This window comes from Panthera leo, chromosome C1, assembly GCF_018350215.1.
Source record: "Panthera leo isolate Ple1 chromosome C1, P.leo_Ple1_pat1.1, whole genome shotgun sequence".
In the NCBI taxonomy this organism is placed as follows: domain Eukaryota; kingdom Metazoa; phylum Chordata; class Mammalia; order Carnivora; family Felidae; genus Panthera; species Panthera leo.
The window spans coordinates 19,604,725-19,625,220 of record NC_056686.1 but is presented as its reverse complement, the minus strand read 5'-3'; the positions used below and the strand labels follow the sequence as shown (position 1 = coordinate 19,625,220).

At 54.7% G+C, this 20,496-nt stretch overlaps 1 protein-coding gene across 1 annotated transcript in view; it reads left to right on the top strand.

Moving 5' to 3' along the window:
- The window catches only part of CRYBG2 (crystallin beta-gamma domain containing 2), a 28,854-nt gene extending 8,946 nt beyond the window's left edge, over positions 1–19,908 (top strand). Inside the window, exons 4-22 of the mRNA XM_042952395.1 lie at positions 952–3,574; positions 4,009–4,056; positions 4,143–4,255; positions 4,421–4,550; positions 6,402–6,541; positions 7,629–7,755; positions 7,998–8,033; positions 8,384–8,520; positions 8,677–8,803; positions 9,087–9,226; positions 9,324–9,450; positions 9,685–9,717; positions 9,808–9,920; positions 13,542–13,671; positions 15,000–15,139; positions 15,492–15,615; positions 16,487–16,645; positions 18,019–18,178; positions 18,282–19,908. Of these exons, the coding sequence (XP_042808329.1) occupies positions 952–3,574; positions 4,009–4,056; positions 4,143–4,255; positions 4,421–4,550; positions 6,402–6,541; positions 7,629–7,755; positions 7,998–8,033; positions 8,384–8,520; positions 8,677–8,803; positions 9,087–9,226; positions 9,324–9,450; positions 9,685–9,717; positions 9,808–9,920; positions 13,542–13,671; positions 15,000–15,139; positions 15,492–15,615; positions 16,487–16,645; positions 18,019–18,178; positions 18,282–18,370 (4,696 nt within the window). The 3' untranslated portion in view covers positions 18,371–19,908. The remainder of the gene's footprint in view (positions 1–951; positions 3,575–4,008; positions 4,057–4,142; positions 4,256–4,420; positions 4,551–6,401; positions 6,542–7,628; positions 7,756–7,997; positions 8,034–8,383; positions 8,521–8,676; positions 8,804–9,086; positions 9,227–9,323; positions 9,451–9,684; positions 9,718–9,807; positions 9,921–13,541; positions 13,672–14,999; positions 15,140–15,491; positions 15,616–16,486; positions 16,646–18,018; positions 18,179–18,281) is intronic.
- The last annotated feature ends 588 nt before the right edge of the window (positions 19,909–20,496 follow it).

Below are 20,496 nucleotides of genomic sequence, written 5' to 3'. Positions count from 1 at the left end.
TTAGGCTCGGACAGCTGTCACCAACATGCTCTTGCCGGTACACACGTGTGCACGCCTGCTAACATTTGGTCACGGTTCTCCGAGGCGACCGTGGGAAATCTGTGCGCCAGTGGTTTCCTTTTTACTTTTTAATGTTTACTTATTTTTGAGAGAGAAAGAGAGAGTATGAGCTGGGGAGGGGCAGAGAGAGAGAGGAAGACAGAGGATCCAAAGCAGGCTCCGCGCTGTCAGTGCAGAGCCCGATGCAGGGCTCGAACTCACGAGCCACGAGATCGTGACCTGAGCTGAAGTCAGACGCTCAGCTGACTGAGCCAACCAGGTGCCCCAGTGGTTTCATTTTTAAGCGACTTTTCATTCTTTTTCTCTTACTGGAGCCGGACAATAACTATGAAACATATCCTTACCGTTCCAGTTTTGTGGCTGGGGACCCTGAAGCTCGAAGGGGAGAAGCGGCCGGCCCAAGATCACCCAGCTAGTAAGCAATAGGGTCAGGGGAAGCTCAGCTTTGCCTGAGGTCACAGCCCACCTTTCCTTCCCTTCCCTTATAAAGGTCAGGAACAGGATCAAAACAGTTGCCTGGTTTTCTAGTTTTTGGCTCCTTGGAGGACTAGACCCAGGGCTCCTTGGGCAGAGTCGCAGCCCCTTCCATAGACCAGTGAGTCTGCCCCATATGCTTTTTTGCTGTCTCCCTTCTCTCTCCTTTAGGCTCAGGCCTCAAGTTCACCCCTTGAAGAACCCCTGGCATTGGGGACCATCTGAAAGTGGGGAGATAGTGGGAGAGCTGGGAGTATCACGCCCATTTTACAGATGAAGAAACAAAGACCCAAAAAGTCAAATGACTTGCCTGGGGTTACTGAGCCCGGGCTTGGCAGGGGTGGTGCCTCTGTCCTGCCGAGAATCACTCTCACCACCCCCTGACTCTGTCTCTCTTCTTCCTGGCACCATCTGCAGGCAGCTGGACTACAGTGAGCCAAGGACGCCTCAGGACAGGTTGCTGGGGCCCAACATGGAGGAGGCAGGTGGGCCCCCAGCTCAGGCTGAGGCTCCAGTGGTGAGTGCCACGCTGATGTGGCAGCGGCCCCCTGCCCAGGAAGAGATGAGACACCGTTTTCACAAGGTGTCCCTGGTGTCGGGGGCCCGGATAGAAGCCCCCCCGGAGGAGACGCTTGAGTACAGCCACGGCCGAGAGGAAGTCAATGGTTTTGCAGCACGGGAAGAAACAACGATAAATTGCCAGGGACCCCGGGATGAGGCTGACTCCAGGAGCTTCCAGAGCCATGGGCCCATCTTTTCCAAGAAGTACATACTAGCCCCCAAGGAGAAAAGGCCAGTGGGAAGGCTGAAGGAGGCCGTCGGCCAGGGCGATGGCAGTCCCCAGGAGCCCAGGACTGAGCCAGCAAGCCGGGGAGCCGTGGCCAGGACTGAGATTTTGGTGCCCCTGCCTGGGCCCCGCGAGCCAAGCCCCCACCCGGGTGCAAGTCTCATCAGTGGGAGCCCCCGGAGCCTCGAGGAACGGCGGGTGACACGCACTGTGCAGACCACCGTGGTGGTGGGAGGGCATGTGGAGCGACGGGTGAACAGCTCTGTGACTGTGGGGCCAGTGCTCTCGGGCGAGGCCCTGCCACGGGGCCGCAATGTTGCTCGCGCCGCACGGGCGGTGGTGGTGAGCCCGCAAGCTGAGGGCTCACCTAGCCGCAGTCAAGCCCGGGAGCTGATTAGTAGCCTTGTGCCTGGCGAGCGTAGCCTACCTGCCAGCCGGCTTCCCAGGCCCACGGCTGTGGTGCCAAGGAGTCCGGGTCTGGGCAGCACGGTGGGGGCAGCCTTGGGGCAGCTGCCTGACACGGGGATGGCAGAGCCAAAGGACAGATCTGCTCTGGCCCCTGCACGCGTCCCAGAGGATGTACACCCACCTCAGAACCTGGACGTCCCTGCAGCTCACCCAGACCCAGACCAGAGCAGAGCCCCAGAGGCCAGAGCCTCTGAGGTCCCAAGGGTGCAGGGAGCCCCCCGCTCCACCCAGCTCCCTCTCCAGACTTCTCAGGACCGGGCACCATTACCTTCCTCTCCCAGACACCAGGCCCATCCCCCCTCCCTGGGCCCAGTCCATCCTCCAGAGCAGCCTGTGGTGCCTGCTCACCCCAGGACCCAGCTCAGTGGCAAGCCCAGGGGACCCCAGGCGCTGCCCTCTGTAAAGAGGGAAGGACTCACAGATCCCTCTGCTGTCACCATCCCGCCCGCGGTGAAGACCGAGGTTGTTGTTACAGTCCCTGGACAACCTCTTGCTCCACCTTCCACAAGGAGGAAGGCTGTCCCCAGCTCAGGAGGGCTTTCTGCTTCGTCCCCCCCAAGGAATAAGTTTGTTCAGGACTCTGAAGACGTCACTATTTTCTCCTTTACCCAGAAAGAGAGAGCGCAGGGCCCTGGTGTTCTGGCTGACCCACCCCCCGCCCAGAAAGAGGTTGTGCAGGGTCGCAGTGCTCCTGTCACCTCATCCCCCAAGCCAGCCAAGGTTGTCCAGGCCCCAGAAGGCAGCCCTAGCTCCCAAAAAGAGGCTGTCCAGAGTATAGAAGGCGGCCTTGCTCCTCTCATCAAGGATGAGGCTGTTCGAGGCCTGACTGCTTCTACTCTCCTATCCCCCCAGCAGGGTGAGGTTGTTGGCGGCTCTGCAGTGAGCCCCATCTCATCTCCAACCCAAAAGGAGGCTATCCAGGGTCCTGGTGCTTCTGCTGCTCCGTTTTCCACCCAGAAAGTGATTGTCCAGGACACTGCTGTTCTCCCTGCCCCCTCCTCCGTGGGCAAGTTGTCCCCCAGCCCGGGAGGCCTTCCTGCCCCAGTACGGATGGGGGCAGAGGCCAGTCTAGAGTCGCAGCTTGTCCCTGACGCCATTGAGGGCAAGACGCTCCCAGAGACAGCCAAGGAGGAGGAGGTGGCCCTGGCTGCTGACCTGGAGATTTTTCTGGATACTCTGCGGAGCATGGAGCCCCCGGAGATTCTCCGTACTCACCGGCTGCCACGAGCCCCCCGCTCTTCCTACCTGGCCATGTATGCCACGTTGCCTGCCATCGAGGAGGACCAGCCTGGACCATGTGTGCTGGGACCCGGCCCCCAAGAGGTGCCCACACGAGAAGAGAAAGAGGAGGAGGAGGAAGAAGAGGAGGAAGAACCAGAGAATCCTTACTTAAGCGATGATGAGAAGCTCCAGCGTAGGCAGGAGAGCTCCAGGCCCAGCTCCTCCTGGGCCTCTCGCCCTGCCAGGTCCCCCCAGGCCTCTAGTTCTCCTCTGGAGATGATGAAGAAGCACGTAGCAGATGCCAAGGGCCCCCACCCAGAGCTGGGGCCCGAGTGGCAGGCGGGGAGCAGGCCCATTTCCCGTCTTGGAGGCAGCCTTCTCTTTGGCGGTCGGGTGCCTGGCACCCAGGAGGCCCCCACCTTGGAACCACTGGGCACAAAACTGTCTGCTCTGCCACCCCACGTGGCACCAGGGCTCAGGAAGGTGCCAGGACAGCTGCCTCTGCTCTGCAGTGAAAGGCCACTGCCAGAGAAACCTGCATGTGCCCGGCCCCTGGAGGAGTGGGTGAGTGAGGCCTTGGGTGAGCAAGGGAGGGTGCCTGGCCTCGCCTGGGGCAGGGTCTGGATGGTATGAGGACCATGGTGCTGGGAACAGAGACTCGAGAAGCCAGAGGATTGGGTCTGATGTCTAGTTCAGTGTGACCTTACACAAGCCACATCTTTCTGGGCCTCAGTTGCCCTGTTCACACAGCAGAAGGTTTGCACTGTGAAGAGTAAAGGGCTTAGTGGCCCTGATCTCTTGGAAGCTGGGGAAGGGGAGCAAGAGGCACCCATCCCTGGGATGGGGTGACAAGGTCCCTGGAGGTTGGTGACATCCTCTGCAGGCCAGCTCCTTGGGAGTGGAGGCCAACAGGGAATATGTGGGATTCTCGGAATGGCAGGTTGTGGGGAGGCGGTAAGGAGGCAACTCCGTAAGACTTTTTATCACCTCCATGCCAGAGCCCAGCATTGAAGACCCAGGGCAAGCGGAACACCAGGCCTGGAAAGGTAGGGTGGGCACGTGGGGTAGGGGGGGCAGCCGGAAGCAAGGACCTAGGGACAGGGCCTGAGGATTTCCTCTGTGTCTTCTCCAGATGATCCTCTTCTCAGAGCCTGGCTGCCAAGGCAGCAGCAAGGAGGTCTGGCAAGACGTTGCCGACACCTCCGGCTGGGCCAGCATGGCCTCTGTGAGGGTGGTTCGAGGCTGGTGAGTGCAGACTGCCAGGGCGGGGCTGGGGGGCTGCTGGTGGACCTGGGGGATGCCGGGGCAGTGAGATGTGCCCAGGCCAACCTGGCAGAAACCCCTTTCAGCCACCCTGCCTTGTGGGTACGTCCTCTCCCCACCACTGACCCTGGGTCTCTGTGCCCACAGTTGGGTGCTATACGAAGAACCAGAGTTCCGGGGCCGGAAGCTGGTCCTGCCGGAAGGAGATTTGGAACTAGGAGCCCTGTCGCCAGCATGGAGCAAGCAAGGCATTGGCTCCCTGAGGCGGGTTGTCCGGGTGAGTGGCTGGGAGCGGGGGTCAGATGTTGCCCTGCCTTCCCCAGGCCCCAGCTCCTGAGGAAGGGGACAGCCGCAGGTGCCTGGAGTTGTCTATAGGTAGTCGCCTCTAGCTTCTTGACCTCCAAGCCACCTGGGGAAGAAAGAGGTTTTGGGGTGTGCAGCCTGGCTTGGGGAGGGGCAGGCAGAGGCCAAGCCCCAGCTTCGGAAAGCAGCCTGGGGAAGTCTGAGCTGGCGTTGGAGAAGGGTTCAGTTAGAGCAACAGAAATGGGGGGAAGGGTCTGTGGGTGCTGGCCCACCACCCAGGGCCCAGGATTTCAGGCCCACATGCAGACTTAGGGTGCCACAGACGTCTGTTCAGTCATTTGCTCACTGATGCTGCTTAGTAGTTTGCTGTGTGCCAGGCACCGTGCCAGGCAGTGGGTTGGAGGAGGAGACCTGCCCTCTGCCCTCTGCCCTGCAGGACTCATGCACATGAGCGTATGAGGGTTGGGTTTGAAGCAGGAAAGCCATATAAGCAGATTAGGGATTTATAAACATCCCTCTGGCTGCCGGGAGGAGAAATCCCGGAGCCGGGAACATGAGGCAGGGCTGTGATTTCCAGGTGAGGGGCCCCTCTGAATTTTGAGGGAGAGGTGTGTGGTTTGAAAAGGCATAGTCAATATTCTAGTTCCATATCCATAAAGTGGGGAAAAAAACAATACTGTTTTCATAACCCAAATTTACAAACTACCAAAATTAAGCTGGGTAACACCACCTTGACCACCAGGGAGACACAGAAGAGAAAGCAATAGCTCTGAAAGCAAGGCCAATCAGATTTTTTTTTTTTTTTTTTTTTTTTTAATGAAAGTACAAATAACCCTAAGACAGAGCTGTTGCAATCCTCCTGGTAAGAGAGGACGAGAGCCGACGAGTCTTAACTAGGGCAGTGGCCCAGCTATGCGAAGGGGGAATAGTTTTGAAAGCCTCTCCAGAAACACCCAAGTGTTTGTGGACAATTTATTGTGAGCTTCTCACAATAAATTCATCTTCATGTAGGAGGTAACGAGGTACGGGAGAAAAAAACCAAGGGCTTTGAAGTCAGGTGGACCTAGTTTCATGTCATTCGTTCAGCATTGATTGGGCGCCTAGTGTGTTCCAGGCACGTGGGAGGTGCTGGTTGCAACAGAGAACAAAAACTACATTGCTCTGTTCTTTGCCCTGCTACGCACAGGCTTTGTGCCCTCGGGCAGGCCGCTCAACTTCACTGAGCCTCACTTTCCTAGCCTGTGAATGGAGTCATAACTCCCGTTGGGAGGGCCAAGTGGGATGGGGTAGGGCACGCCCTTAGCATCATCCCCTGCCCTCAGTAGATGCTTCCTAAGCATTTGATGAGGAGTGAGGGAATGAAAACGATCCTAGTGGGGAAGAAACACCCAGAATGCAGATAGGATCCGCTGCTGCCTAGGATAAGATGTGGGTAGAAGCCAGTCTGGACAAGGGCGGGAATTGTATACAGAGGAAGAGTCAAAGTTAGGCCTCAGGAAGTGGCTGTCCATCCAGTTCGTCTCTCAACCGGGCTGGAAATCAGGCTATCCGGGGCATGGCAATTGGCAGGCTCTTGCTGGGAACTTTGGTAACCGGTACCAAAGGCCCAGCGCCGAAGAAAGGGCTTTGGTCTCAGGCTTGTGTGGCCGACCTTGCAGAGAACACCCCAGTCACCCTCCTGGCTTCTGCGGGGATGGCCACAGAGGCTTCCCAGAAGTTCCCTGGGGCCTGGGCTGGACAGACTTGGGGAAGCAGATACTGGTGGGGAGGTAGTCTCTGAGGGGTTCTGTTTTACTCTTCCTTTTCCACCTCTCTCCTTCTGCAGGACTACATTACCCCAGAGATCATCTTGTACTCTGAAGAGAGCCTCAAGGGGGAGCAAGTGAAGCTAACGGATGCCTTGGAGGACCCCCAGGGCCTGGAGAGGCCCCTGCGGGTGGCATCTGCCACTGTCTCTGCAGGACTGTGAGTCTGGGCTATTCTGGAATCCCTTCATTTGGCATTCATTGTGCTGGGGACAGAGAGGTGATAGGACACAGCTCTTGCCCTCGAGAAGTGCTTAGTCTACTGGAGGCAACAGTCGAGTAAGAAGACAGTGGCAGAGTTCTGGGATGGGGGAGCATAGAAAGGCACCAAACCAGAGAAGAGCACCTGAAGTCAGAGAAGCCTTCTTGGAGGAGGAAGCACCTCAGCTGGGGTGAATTGGCCCCAGAAGAATCTCAGCATAGTGAGAGCAGGGCACGAAGGGCTTTTGTATATTTTGTTCACTGCTGTATCCCTGATGCCTGAAGCAGAGGCCGGCACAGGGTTGATGCCCCTAAATATTTGTTAATTGAATGGGGAAGAGTATATCTAGCAGAGGGAACAACACCCGCAAAGGCCCAGAGGTGAGAGATCTAAGCCTCGAAAGTTCGAAAGTTCAGGCTGGCCCAAGAAGGCAGCAAGTGGGGAGATGTGAGGCCCAGGAAGAAGGCAGGGAGACAGATCAAAGGGCCTCTGTGCATCTGGGCTGTATTGTGGGCTAACGGGGAACTACTTGGGGTCCCTAAGTGGGTATGTGTGCAGGAGAGAACTCTCCAGCTGCTGCATGAAATTAGAGAGTGCCAGGCCAGAGGAAGGGGGACTGATGGAGTGGTTACTACAAGAGATTATGGGGGCCTGGGGTGCCTGGGTGGCTCAGTCGGTTAAGCGTCTGACTTCGGCTCAGGCCATGATCTCTTGGTCCATGAGTTTGAGCCCTGCTTCGGGCTCTGTGCTGACAGCTTGGAGCCTGGAGCCTGCTTCAGATTCTGTGTTTCTGTCTGTCTCTGCCCTCCCCCCCCCCCCCCCCCCCCGTGCTCTGTCTCTGTCTCTGTCTCTCTCTTTCAAAAATAAATAAACATTTAAAAAAATTAAAAAAAAAAGATTATGGGGGCCTGCAATATCCCCAAGCATCCCCTTGCTGGGGGGCTTCTTCTCCTAAAACTTCTTCCCTCTAAGCCTTCCCCCCATCCACCAGTCTGTGTCCCTGGGTATCTGGGATACAGCTGCCTCTCTGCCTCCCCCCCACCAGGTGGCTGCTGTATCCTAAACCCTTCTTTGAAGACACTCCCTACATCCTGGAGCCTGGAGAATACCCCACCTCGGATGCCTGGGGTACATCAGACCCCAGTGTGGGCTCCTTAAAGCCCATGAGATTGGTAAGGGGCAGGTGGTCCCAAGTTACCTTGTCCTGGAGCCTGGGGGAAGAAGCAGGACCTGGGAGCTGCTTCTGGGAATGGGGGCTGAGGACAGGGGGAATTAACCCAAGGAATGGGGCAGAGGGAAGTCACGGGGTTGGCCATTTTTAGGGGGGTCTCAGGATCAAGTAATTCCTGAGTCACCAGCCCCATCTGTCTTCCTCTATCTCTGGGCTGGTGTCTCAGCTCTGTCTCCTCTGCAGGGCTGCCCAAATGTGGAGAAGCCAGGGGAGCCCAAGGTAAGAGTCTGGGCTGCAGGGTCAAGGAGGGCCTTTGGGTGGGTTGTGTGTATTTGTATGGCTCTCATAGGCTGAAGTGGAAGACAGGAGAGGAGAGTGCTGGGAAACAGAAGCTGAGAAGCTGGGTCTGGAAGGGTGGAATCCTATGAGCTCACTGGGAAATGGCTTCTGATGTGTAAGGACCAGGTCAGAGGTCAGAGAAGAGGCAGGAGTTACCTAAGGGAATGGAGCTCAGTGAGAGAGTAGGAGGACTTAGCTCTGGGCTGACGCTGGGCAGAGCCATCTGGGCTGGCTGAGTGTATTTGGGTCCAGATGCCTCCCCACAACCCTCCCACCACCCTTTCTGCCAGGTTGTGGTTTATGAGGCCACAGGCTTTCAGGGCCAGAGCTGGGAAGTAAGCAGAGACATCTACAACCTTCAGCAGCCAGAGGACAGCCAGAGCCCCCACCTGGCCTCCGTGGGGTCCCTGCGAGTTCTTGGGGGCTGGTGAGGACTCAGAACCTTTCCTTCTACTTCATCCTCCCTTCTGGCCTCTACCCTCAGAGATGGGGAATGCCCCGGGCTGCCTAGGGGTGGGGGCAGCTGTCTTACCCACCCGAGGTCCTTCCCTGACCCTGTCTGTCTGCCTCTGCCTTTCCCCAGCTGGGTGGGCTACCAGAAAGCAGGCTTCCGGGGCCACCAGTATCTGCTGGAGGAAGGGGAATATCCTGATTGGTCACACTGGGGAGGCTATGACGAGGTGCTGACCTCCCTGAGGGTCATCCGGACGGTAAGCAGGAGCAACTGGGCCATCCCTCTGCCTGTGGGTACAGGCGGACTCCCCCCAGTACAATCTGTTGAGCGAAGAGTTTGTGCTCTCTTTCCCTGTTCTCCAGAGCAGCTGGAAGTGTTCCCTGAGGTCTAGCTTCTCTCCGGCCTGCTGCCTTTCCCCGGGCCACACTCACTGATCGCCTCATTCCAAAGTCCCCTGGTGGGCTGCGTCCGCGGGGCCTGGGCACTCCTTGGGGTTTCCGTGGGTGGGCAGGAGAAACCTGACTATCCCTGGGGCCCAGGACTTCGGGAACCCGGCCGTGGTGCTGTTTGAGGCCATGGACTTCGAAGGGCACGGCGTGGAGGTGAGCGAGGCATTGCCGGACGTGGAGCTGGCGCGACACGGCCCCCACACGCAGGCCATCCACGTGCTCAGCGGCGTGTGAGTGACCCTGGCTCCGGGAGCTAGGCGGGTCTGGAGCGGCTCCAGCGGAGAAGCCGGCTTCGCCCTGCTGACCCGCGCCCCGTCCTTCCTGCAGGTGGGTGGCCTATGAGAAGGTGGGCTTCTCCGGGGAGCAGTACATCCTGGAGAAGGGCGTGTACCGCAACTGCGATGACTGGGGAGCGGGCAACAGCGCCCTCGCCTCGCTGCAGCCAGTCCTGCAGGTGCGTGCCGGCGGTGGGGCGGGGCCGTGGGGGAGGGGCTTAGTGCCTGGGAGGTGCCCCCGCGGTGGGGGCGGGACTGGAAGAAGGCGGCTCGGCGCGCGTGGGGCGGGGCCTCTGGGAAGGGGCGGAGCTAATGCCTGCCTGAGAAGCGGGAGTGCCGGGGAAAGGGTAGGGAAACTGAGGCTAGAGTCTGGCACTCTCCTTGAGTCTCGAAACTTTGGGCCCTCCCTGCAGGTCGGGGAGCACAATCTGCACTTTGTCTCAAAGGTAAGGAGCCTGTGGGGGTCTGTCTCCTTTTCCCCATTCTCTCCCACTGCATCGCCCTCCATTCTCACCTCTTTCTGTCTCTACCTCCAGATTCAGTTTTTCTCCGGCCCCAACTTCCTGGGCGACCACATCTCCTTCGAAGATGACCAGACCTCTCTGCCTGCCTCCTTCCAGCCCCAGTCCTGCCGTGTCCACGGCGGCAGGTGAGGACGTGGGGGGAGGTGGGAAGTGGGGCGCACCTGCCCAGAAGTGCTTAACTCAGCTTGGAGATCTGGGCTGCAGGAAGGTCTTTCAAATGATTTCTTTCCTTGGGCTTCCTTGAGATTAGCTATTTTGTCCCGAAGCATTCAATCTTAACACAAAGTAAAATAAAGTTTTAATGGAAAACCTAAAACTTGATGGTATAATATAAAGAACCCCAATCTAGTTTCATGTATCTCTCTGCCTTGTCTTGTCTTGTCTTGTCTTTTCTCTTCTCTTCTTTTCTTTTCTTTTTCGTGGAGGATTTAAAATCCCCAACCCTTGGGGCGCCTGGGTGGCTCAGTTGGTTAACCATCCAACTCTTGGTTTCAGGTCAGGTCATGATCTCACAGTTTGTGTGTTCGAGCCCCTCATCGGGCTCTGGGCACTGGGCTGTCAGCTCCGAGCCTGCTTGGGATCCTCTCCCTCTCTCTGCCCTTTCCTTGCTTGTGCTCTCTCTCTCTCTCAAAACAAATAAATAGACCAAAAAAAAAAAAAAAAATCCCCAACCAAACAAAGTTTCACAGGTAAATACTTCAATATATATCTCTAATAAGAAAGAAACCCTCCCAACCCGCATAGCCACAGTTTATTATCACATCTTCTAAAATAAATAACTTGTTAATATTACCTAGTACCCAGTCTATGTTCAAATTTCTCCCATTGTCTCAAAAAATGCCTTTGTGAAATTGGTTTGTTTTTCTCAGAATCCAAACAAGGTCCACACATTGCTTTTGGTCAATTGGTCTTTAATTTATAGTAGTTCCCCTTCCTTCCCTTTGTTTTATACCATTTGTTTGTTTAAAGAAACCCAGTAATTTGCCCTGTAAGTTTCCCATCTTCTGTATTTGGCTCACTGCTTCCTTGTGGTGTCTTTTTTTTTCCGTTGTGCCCCATATTTCCTGTAAACTGGTAGATCTGAAGGCTTGATGAGATTCAGGGTGTTTTCTTGGCAAGAAATCTATGTAGGTGGTACCCTGTCCTTCTTACTACATTACCTCATGCACAGGTCTGGCTGTCCCACCTTTAATGATATCAAGATGCCTACATTATAAGATCTGCAATTTATCTCTCACCTAATGGTTTTAGCATCCACTGGTGATATTTGCCTAGACTCACTATTTCTTTAGAGGTTACAAAATGATGGTTTTAAGATTTTGGGTATTCCTTCTATAGATGTTATCTGGAATACTTCCATAAAAGAGAACTTTCCTTTTCAACTATTTGCTTACCTGAAATAGTTTATACAAAAAAGGCAGTTTGCTCCTTTTCCAAGGATCAATTCTCTTGATCAATTTTCAGGATAATTTCTGAACTGGTGCCTTAGCAACCTCGAGAGCTGAGTAATGAAGTATTGTTTTTTAAGTGTTGTTACGAATGCATGGATTTATATGCAATTGAAATGTCTTAGTGCATTTATGTGCTCTAATCATTCTATCTTTGGCAAATGGGAGCCCCTTCAAATTGCCTGCTTCTGAGATGACTCCAATAGTTTTTTGTGATTTCCTTGTTTTTCTGGTACAATAAGATGCTCTAGGATCACTTTGTACATTTTTCCCCTAAACTTGGAATCAGTTATGTACCAAGGGACTCTGATTCCAATGGTATTTAGATGGAAGCTGGGTGTTTCAAAACTATAATACTAAATTACTACTAACAGCATAAAGCAGTGAATGCTGTTTGAGGCTTCTCCGTGGTTCTTTTTGTCCTCGGGACATTCACTAAAATCCCTTTTGGTATGAACAGTTCAAAATATCATTTTTAAGACATTTGAAATAATACTTTTGTGTGTGTGGTTATGCCACCAACCTGATATACAGTTAGATTCATTTGTTTTATTTAATTTATTTAAATTTTTAAGAATACTTTTCATTTTTATTTATTTATTTTTAGAGAGAGAGCATGCACAAGTGGGGGAGAGGGGCACAGGGAGAGAGAGAGAGAGAGAGAGAGAGAGAGAGAGAGAGAGTATTTTAAGCAGGCTCCATGCTCAGCGTGGAGCCGACATGGGGCTTGATCCCATGACCCTGGGATCATCACCTGAGCTGAAACCAAGAGTCAGAAGCTCAACCGACTGAGCCACCCGGGCACCCCTAATTGTTTTTGCATTACACAAAGCATTTACAATATCCCTGTCTTAGCTTGGGCTAACAAAATATCATAGACTGGGGGTGGGGGTGTGTTTGAACAACAGGAATTTGTTTTATCACAGTTCTGGAGGCTGGGAAGTTCAAAGTCAAGGTGCAGGTTCATTTGGCTCTCCTGTGAGGGCTTGCTTCCTGGCTGGTAGATAGCTGCCTTCTTCCTGTGTCCTCACCTAGTGGAGACAGCACTTCCTCCTCTTATAGGGACACTGTTCCCATCATGGGGCGCCACCCTCCTGACCTCATGTGAACCTTCCAAAGGCCATCGTTTTTGAGGTTAGGGCTTCAACATGTGAATTTTGGAGAGACATTCAGTCCAGAACAGTTCCAAAGCCAAGTCAGTCAATAAGATCTATCTCTATCCCTGCGATCTTCTTTCCCCCCGTCCTTCCCCATAGGTAATCTTTTTATTTATTTATTTTTAAAAAAAATTTTTTTTAACTTTTTTTTATTTATTTTTGAGACAGAGAGAGACAGAGCATGAACGGGGGAGGGTCAGAGAGAGGGAGACACAGAATCCGAAACAGGCTCCAGGCTCTGAGCTGTCAGCACAGAGCCCGACGCAGGGCTCGAACTCACGGACCGCGAGATCATGACCCGAGCCGAAGTCGGCCGCTTAACCGACTGAGCCACCCAGGCGCCCCTGTAATCTTTTTATTTTTATTTTTAGTGTTTAGTTAATTCATCTATTGGTTTTTTTAATGAAAATATAAGCAAATATACTCTCTTACATAAATTTGCATCTAACTATAGAAACCAAATATATTTGTTGCCCTTCTCCCTCATTTTCTTACACAAAAAGAAGCATACTACAACCTGGTGAGTATACTGAGGACCACTGAATCATACAGAGTGAATTTTATGGTATGCGAATTTTATCTCAATTTTTTTTTTTTTAAGGGAAGCATACTATAAACGCTGTTCTGCACCTTTTTTCCCTAACAGTTTGGAGATCACTTTACATCCCCTTAAGAGCTCTTTCTCATTCCTTTTTACTGCTGTATTATTATACTCAACACTCTTAGTTGATTCAACAATCCCCCACTGATGGACACTCAGGCTGCTTCCACTCTTTGTCCTTGCAGACAGTGCCGTATGAAAAGCCTTGTGCGTGTGCCATTTCATGTTTTTGAAGGAGGTTTTGAGATTCCATGAAATGGGATTGCGAGTAATTGTGAATAGAGTTCTGCTCGGTGTTGCCAAATTTCCCTCCATAGGGGCAGTAGGATTTCATCCAGTCAGTTCTTAAGTCTTGACCTCAGTCTCTGCTGCTCAGGGCCTGTTCATCCTTGACCTCCCATAGACGAGGGGGGGCGGGGCGGTGGTCACAATCAAGTCTGCATCCACTCTGCTGCATCTCAGAGGGTCTGGGCAGGCCAAGCACAGGACAGGGCAGGCTCAAATACCTACTTATGCCCTCCTACTCTTCCCCTTCCCTAGCTGGATCCTGTTTGATGAGAAGAACTTTGAAGGTGACCAGCACATTCTCTCCGAGGGCGAGTTTCCCACTCTCACGGCCATGGGCTGCCTAGCCTCCGGAGTCCTGGGCTCTCTCCAGAAGGTACCCCTGGTGAGTACCCTTGTCCAGTTCCGGGCAACCACTGAGGCAGGGGATGCTGCTGGGGGAGTGTGGGCGCCGAGTCTGTCCTCACTGTCGGCTCGGCTGCTGGGGCTTGAATCCAGTCTTCCTCAGAACGACCCCAGCTTCCCCTGACCCCATGGCTTCAAAGTCAGTTACACTTACTAGAGATTTATTGAGCACCCACTGTGACAGGTCTTGGGGACACTGACACAAACCAGATACAGCCCTGATGTCAAGGAACCCATGACCACACTGACATAACGATTACAATGCAGAGTGGTGTGTCCAGATGTAGAGGTGGTATGGGGACAGTAGGGACTAGCGCCTCTGGGGTGGGCAGGGGACGGCAGCCAGACTGCTGAGGTGGGGCTTCTGTGCAGGAAGGAGTGGAACAGAGAGCCGTCTCTGCTGCGCGGTGGAGGACAGAAGGGTGGGACAAGGCAGTGGGGTTGCTGCTACAGTAAGCCAGAATAAACGATGATGTCCTGCACCAGGGAGGAGACGGAGGGAAGTGACACAGGCCGTGTTAAGGAGTCAGAGTCTATAGGACCGGGTGGGCCCGCTGTTAGAGCACAGCAGACAGCTGACCACTGAGCCCCTACCAGGCTCTGGGCAGTGTTTCAAAGGCTTCCATGCACTAAGATGTTTAGTCCTCACCAAAGCCCGAAGAGGTTTGTTACTACCATCCGCTCCCTTTTCCACATGTGAAACTGAGGCACAGAGAGGTCATGCGACTTGCCCCAGGTCACACAGCTGGTAACAAGCAGAGCCAGGTTCTCCCAGAGGCAGCCCAGCTGCTGAGTCCGAGCTTTACAACTATGTGCTGGGCTCTCAATGCAGACAGACCGGATTCTGAAGCCCAGCTCGAGGGATTTGAGCAAGTGGTTTAATCTTCTCCAGACTCAGTTTCCCCTCTGTTAAGCAGGGATAATAAGAGCACCTACCTTATAAGGTTGTTGAGAAGTTATAACGAGGTCAGGTAAAACACTTAGCACAGAATCTGGTGTGCGGTAAGCCCCGAATACGTGAGAACTGCTATAATTACCCATATTATTATTATTACTGTTCTTAGAAGTACCATGGACTGGCACTAGGGGGAGGTTTGAGGGGACAGTAGGGGGCCCAGTCTGGTATATGCTGCATCTGAGAATCTGGGGGACTGGGGGTGTCCAGGAGCCCAGGACCCTGTGAGGCAGACCTCAGGAGGGAAGAGGGCCTGAAATACTGATCTGGGAATCGGAGTATCTGGAATTGGGGGCTGAGTCTGGCGCCGAGTCTCTCTCAGCCTCACCCCTTCTCCATACCCCTGGCCCCAGCACTTTTCAGAGCCCTCCATTTTTCTGTATGGACTGGAGTGTTTTGAAGGGAAGGAGATCGAGCTGGACAGGGAGGTCCGCAGCCTGCAAGCCGAGGGCTTCAACAACCACGTGCTGTCCGTGCGGATCAGGGGGGGCGTGTGAGTGTGTTGGGGGGGCATAAGGGCGGGGGCTGCTAGGGAGCGAGGGCTGGGTCTCTGGCCTCTTGCCCCTTCCCACCTCCCCTCCACTCCCCACCCCCCTCCAGGAGGGAGGGAAAGGTTCAGGCTAAGGAGGGTCTTGGACCCCAGCCCAGGTTCTCCAGGACCCTCCTCTGCTCTGCAAACCGCCACTTCCCAGCCTCCCTCTCCTCCCTCGGGACCCTAACACCAGGTAGAGAAGTCTCAGCATGAGAGAAAAGGAGACGGAGAATGTTCTCTCATCTGTGCCTCCTCCTCTGTCTGTGTGTCTGTCTGTCTTCCTCTCTGCATCTCTGGCACCTGCTGGACCCAGCTGGGTGCTGTGTGAGCACAGTGATTTCCGGGGACGCCAGTGGCTGGTGGGCAGCTGTGAGATCACCAACTGGCTGACTTACAGCGGGACGCAGAGGGTGGGTTCCCTCTACCCCATCAAGCAGGTGGGTAGCGTGTCGGGTTGTGGGTTTCCCATATTTCCCAAACTCAGCCTTTGTGCATTTTTGTCACAGTTTTGCCACGTCGTCATTCCTCTTGAACCATTATCTACTTAACACTTTTCTCTAAACCAACTCACTTGTTTTTTATACTTCGTCCTTATCCTAAGGGCTGATAACCATAAAATCATGGGTTTGATGTGTATGTATGATTTTTCTTTAATTGACATGATAATAAACACAGTCCCATTGAATTTTTAGCAATAAGTTCATCCACTTAGGGTGAAAAATCATCTCACGTACCAACCAGCAATAATAAGCAGGCCTCACTCTGGGAGACACTATCCACTCCTGAGTTTCTCCGTCTGTGAGCACGTCTGGACCTGTTTCTCATTTATGTGCATGTGCATTGAGGTGGAGGCATGGCCATGGTGTGTGTGTGTGTGTGTGTGTCTGTATTCCTGCATACATCCATCCTTTTAGCAAACATGGGGTGTAGGGTAGGCCGGGGGAGGGGCCTGTACATCAGTTAGGAAGCGTGTTTGCACGGCTGTATATCCGTGTGTTTGTATCTGCCACAAATTTCTGTGCAACCGTGTGGACCTTGGGTGTTGCTGCCACTGCGTCCCTCTGCACATGGCTGTGGGTGTTTGTGGACGCGGAGCCGTGTGGCCATGGGTGTGCACCACGGATGTGCCCCCCGGTGCGTGGGTGTGAAAGAAAGGGTGGCTTAGAAGCAGAGCCCAGGAAGGGTTCAGGGCATGGAGGAGGGCTTGGGAGCTTGGGATCCTGGCGGGTCCAGAGTTGAGGGTGTCGGGGGCCCAGGTGGGAGCATCCCTGCCCAGGGGTCCCTCACTCAACCTCCCCTGCTCACCAGTGCCGGGCTTATTTCCGCCTCTGGAATACTGCACTGAGGGGATTCCTGGCCATGCCGGACCATGTGGAGGACATGAAGGCGGGCCGTGTGGTGGTCTCCGAGCCCCAAGAGGGAGGCAGCTTCATCTGGTACTACGAGGACGGGCTGCTCAAGAACCAGGTACGAGTTGAGGGCCGGGGACAGGGACCCCAGAGCCTCAGGCAGTCGAAGGCCCATTTCCAGGGGAAATGCCAGCCTGCCCGTCAGAAGCAGGACCTGCCCTTGGGCCAGAGAGACAGAGAGATACACACAGATAACAGGACCCTGGGCAGGTAGAGGATGCAGGCACCGATTCCCTGGGCAGTTCGGGCTCTTCTCTGGGCCTCGGTTCCCCATCTGTAAAACGAGAGCGTTGAACCAGACCCTTCTAAGGGACCTGCCAGCTCTGATATCCTGGGGAGAACTTGGGTCCTATTAGTAATGACAGATTCATGAGGTGCCTGGGTAGCTCAGTCGGTTAAGCCTCCGACTTCGCCTCAAGTCACGATCTCACGGCTCGTGAGTTCGAGCCCCGCATCGGGCTCTGTGCTGACAGCTCAGAGCCTGGAGCCTGCTTCAGATTCTGTGTCTCCCTCTCTCTCTGCCCCTCCCCCACTTGTGCTCTCTCTCTCTCTCTCTCTCTCTCTCAAGAATAAATAAACATTAAACAATAATAATAATGATGATAGATTCACTCCACAAACATCTCCCGAGCACCTACATGTGCTAGGCCCTGTTTTAGGGGCCGGGAATACAGCAGTGAGAAGACGGAAATGACTCCTGCCCTCCCGAAGCGTACATCGTAGAGGGGGGAGAGACAGAGACAATTTAAATGAGTCAAATATCTCTGTGCCTTAGGTGATGCGAAGCGCAGGAGAAAAAAGTAACTAGAGACTAGGGAGTACCGGTAGCTGTGACAAAGCCGACTCTCCCCCAGAGGGTGGCATTTGAGGGAGCCATCTGTGTCGATGTGCGAAGGAAGAGTGTTCCAGGCAGAGGGAGCAAAAGTGGAAAGGCTCTCGGGTGGGAAAATGCTTGGCAGCAGGACTAGAAGGTCCCCCCACTGGCTGGAGCGAGGCGAGGGAGGGAAGGTTACGACGGTGTGCACCTTTGCAGGCCATCGAAGGGGTTTCGTCTTTTACTTACTCTCCATTTCATAGGTGAGGAAACTAGAGCACAGAGAAGTTAAGTAACAAGCCGAAAGTCACACAGTCAATTAGTGTGTGAGAGCTTGTCCGATGTTAAATCCTGTGCTTGGGGAGTCAGCCGTGAAAGTCTTCCTGGACGAGCTACTATTTTTCCAGACCTTTGATGGTCTTTCACACCGAACCCTCACAATAGCCAGCACTCAGGGATTCCCATCCCCAAGGAAAACAAAACTCAGAAGAATTAAGAGATCGGCCCAGGGTCACAGTCCACGAGAGCCAGGATTCAAAGCTGGGTGTGTCAAGGGTGTCGGGCTGGAGGAGACCCAGTGGGAAGGAACAGTGCCTGATCACCTGCTGGGGCCTCAGGTGGCCCCTACCATGAGCCTGCAGGTGATCGGGCCCCCCAGCACGGGCTCCAAGGTGGTACTGTGGGCCGAGAGCCGCCTGCCCCGCCAGACGTGGAGCATCAGCGAATCGGGCCACATCTGCAGCGACATGTTCGAAGGCCGGATCCTGGATGTGAAGGGTAAGGGGGCTTGTGTGCAGGAGCAGGCACCTGAGGCGGCTGCGGGCAGTGGAGTCCTCAGCAATCTCTGACCACCTTCCCCATCTCTTACCCCTTCCCACAGGCGGCCGGGGCTATGACCGGGACCACGCAGTGCTGTGGGAGGTGGCCAAGGACCGGGCGTCCCAGATCTGGACAGTCCATGTGCTCTGACCACCCCCACCTCCCAGCCCTGGAGGCTTTCCCTGGGATGAAATGTTTTTATAGGTTTTTTTGTCGTTGTTGTAACATAAGCTATTTTCTCATATGCTCCCAGGTATCCTCATCTTTGTGCACCTCGATATTTGGGGCTGGGGTGCGGAATTGTTCACCTGCCTTCTTTGCCCTGTACTCGCCCTACTTTTCTCCCAGCTCAGGTTCTAGGGCTCAGGTGTAAGGCCTCCCTCTGCCACCAGAGGGAGCCCTGGGCCCAGACTAACTGTGAGTGTGGTCTTTAAAGCTGTCTGTCCCCCCCTCAGTTGATGGGTTCCGAGAGCCTGCTCTGAGTCCAGTCTGGCGCTGAGCTGTGGGGCACAAACACGAGCCAAGCCCCTTGGTACCTGCCCTCAGAGAACTCACAGTCCAGTGGCAGATTTTGACAGGTAGGGTGATACACTGAGTGATAAGAACGGAAGTAGAAGGATGCACCGGGGAGGAACCTGAACCACTTAGGGGCACAGGGCAGGCTGCTCGGAGGAAGGGATGCTCCTTCCTGAGGTGTGGAGAATGGGAAGGAGTCAGCCAGGCTAGGGGGTGGTACAGGGAGAGTGTTCTAGGGAGGCAGACAGTGTGATGGGGTCACAGTGGGCCAGGCAGGGGAAAAGAGTCGGAGACACAGCATTCGCCTTGCCCACCAGCACTCTTTTTAATTTCCCCCAGCTCCGGTCTCAAGGCCTAGAGACCTGGCCTCTCAGTCAAAGAAGCTAGGACAGGGGGTCTGAGTTCTTAACCCAGCCCAGAGAAGGCAGGACCTAGAAGAACAGCCCCCTCCATCACCCAATTGAGCCAGCACTTCCCCGTCCCTTGGCCAAGGTCTTCTAGGAAGAGGCAGAGACGGTCAAGGCCCTTGGGGGCTTCTCTGGGTCTCCCTTCCCTCCTCATAGCTCCCAGTACCACCACCGCAGACCCAGGAGGGTAGAAGTGGTTGGAGCAGTCGTGCGTCCTTCCTGCCTTCCCAGCCTGGGGTCGGCGGGGAGGAAGTGGACGGCCTCCTCTTCATCCTTCTCAGCACCCCTGCTGGACCAACATCCAGTATCCGGTGAGGACAGGAGGGTGACTGTGGGGCTGAGCCCTTGCAGCTGGGGACGTCCAGGGATGGGGTCGGGGCTTCCTCTGGGACCATCGTGCCCAAACACCCAGGGATGGGTGAAGCAGGTGCAATTAAAGAGGTTGGTGAGGGTGGCAGGCTCTGGGCCATGTCCCTGCACAGGGATCCTAAGGGGAGAGGCCAAGGCACTGGGACTTCGAGGCAGGAACGCTGGGGTCAGCGCCCTCTGGTGCTACCTCTCCTCCTTCCCCTGCGTGGGAAGGTCCTTGGCGCTATCGCCAACCTGGCTCTTGGGGCCCAGTGACGTCCAGTGACCACACACGGGACCCCACTCCAAGTACAGGACAACTTTATTGACCTCCAGCTGAGTGGTACTTGCCCCCTGCACATCAGTACCTCCTGGTGTTGGTCATGCCTCCAAGGCACTACCTGTCAATTCCCACAACCTGGTCATCTCTGGCACCAACCCCTCCCAGGGGCTGGGTGGGAGGAGCTTCTCTTGCTAGAGATGGTGGCAGCCGAGCGATGGTCTCAGGGGGCACGGGGCTAGGGCTGAGGCATGTCACCTCAGCTGAGGTAGAAGAACTGGACGAGGATGTTGGCCAGGAAGAGAAGGACACTGCCGCCGCTCAGGCTGCTGAGGGGCGGGGTCGCGCTCTTGGGTTTCTTGGTGGTGGTGGCGGCGGTGGTGGTGTTTCCCAGGACTCCGGTCTGTATCTGCAAAAGAAGAAGTAGGACGAGCTCGGGGCACTTGCAAAGCTCATGTTATCTAGAGACCTAGTTCCCCTACCCTGATACCATAGTTCTCAATTCTCTGTCCCTCATGACCACGACTTTTGCCGCAAGGCCCTGCAAGGACAGTTGGTTGCTTCCTGCCATGACACAGCCAAGGTGAAAGGGGGTTCCTCCTCCCCTTACCACGGGACCTTCCTTTCACCTCTGCTAAGCCACCAGCTCCTCCAGGGCATGGGGGATGGGAACCTGTGGTCTCGGCCCCTGACCTGACTAGCTGGGCTAGGGTCTGAGACTCTGA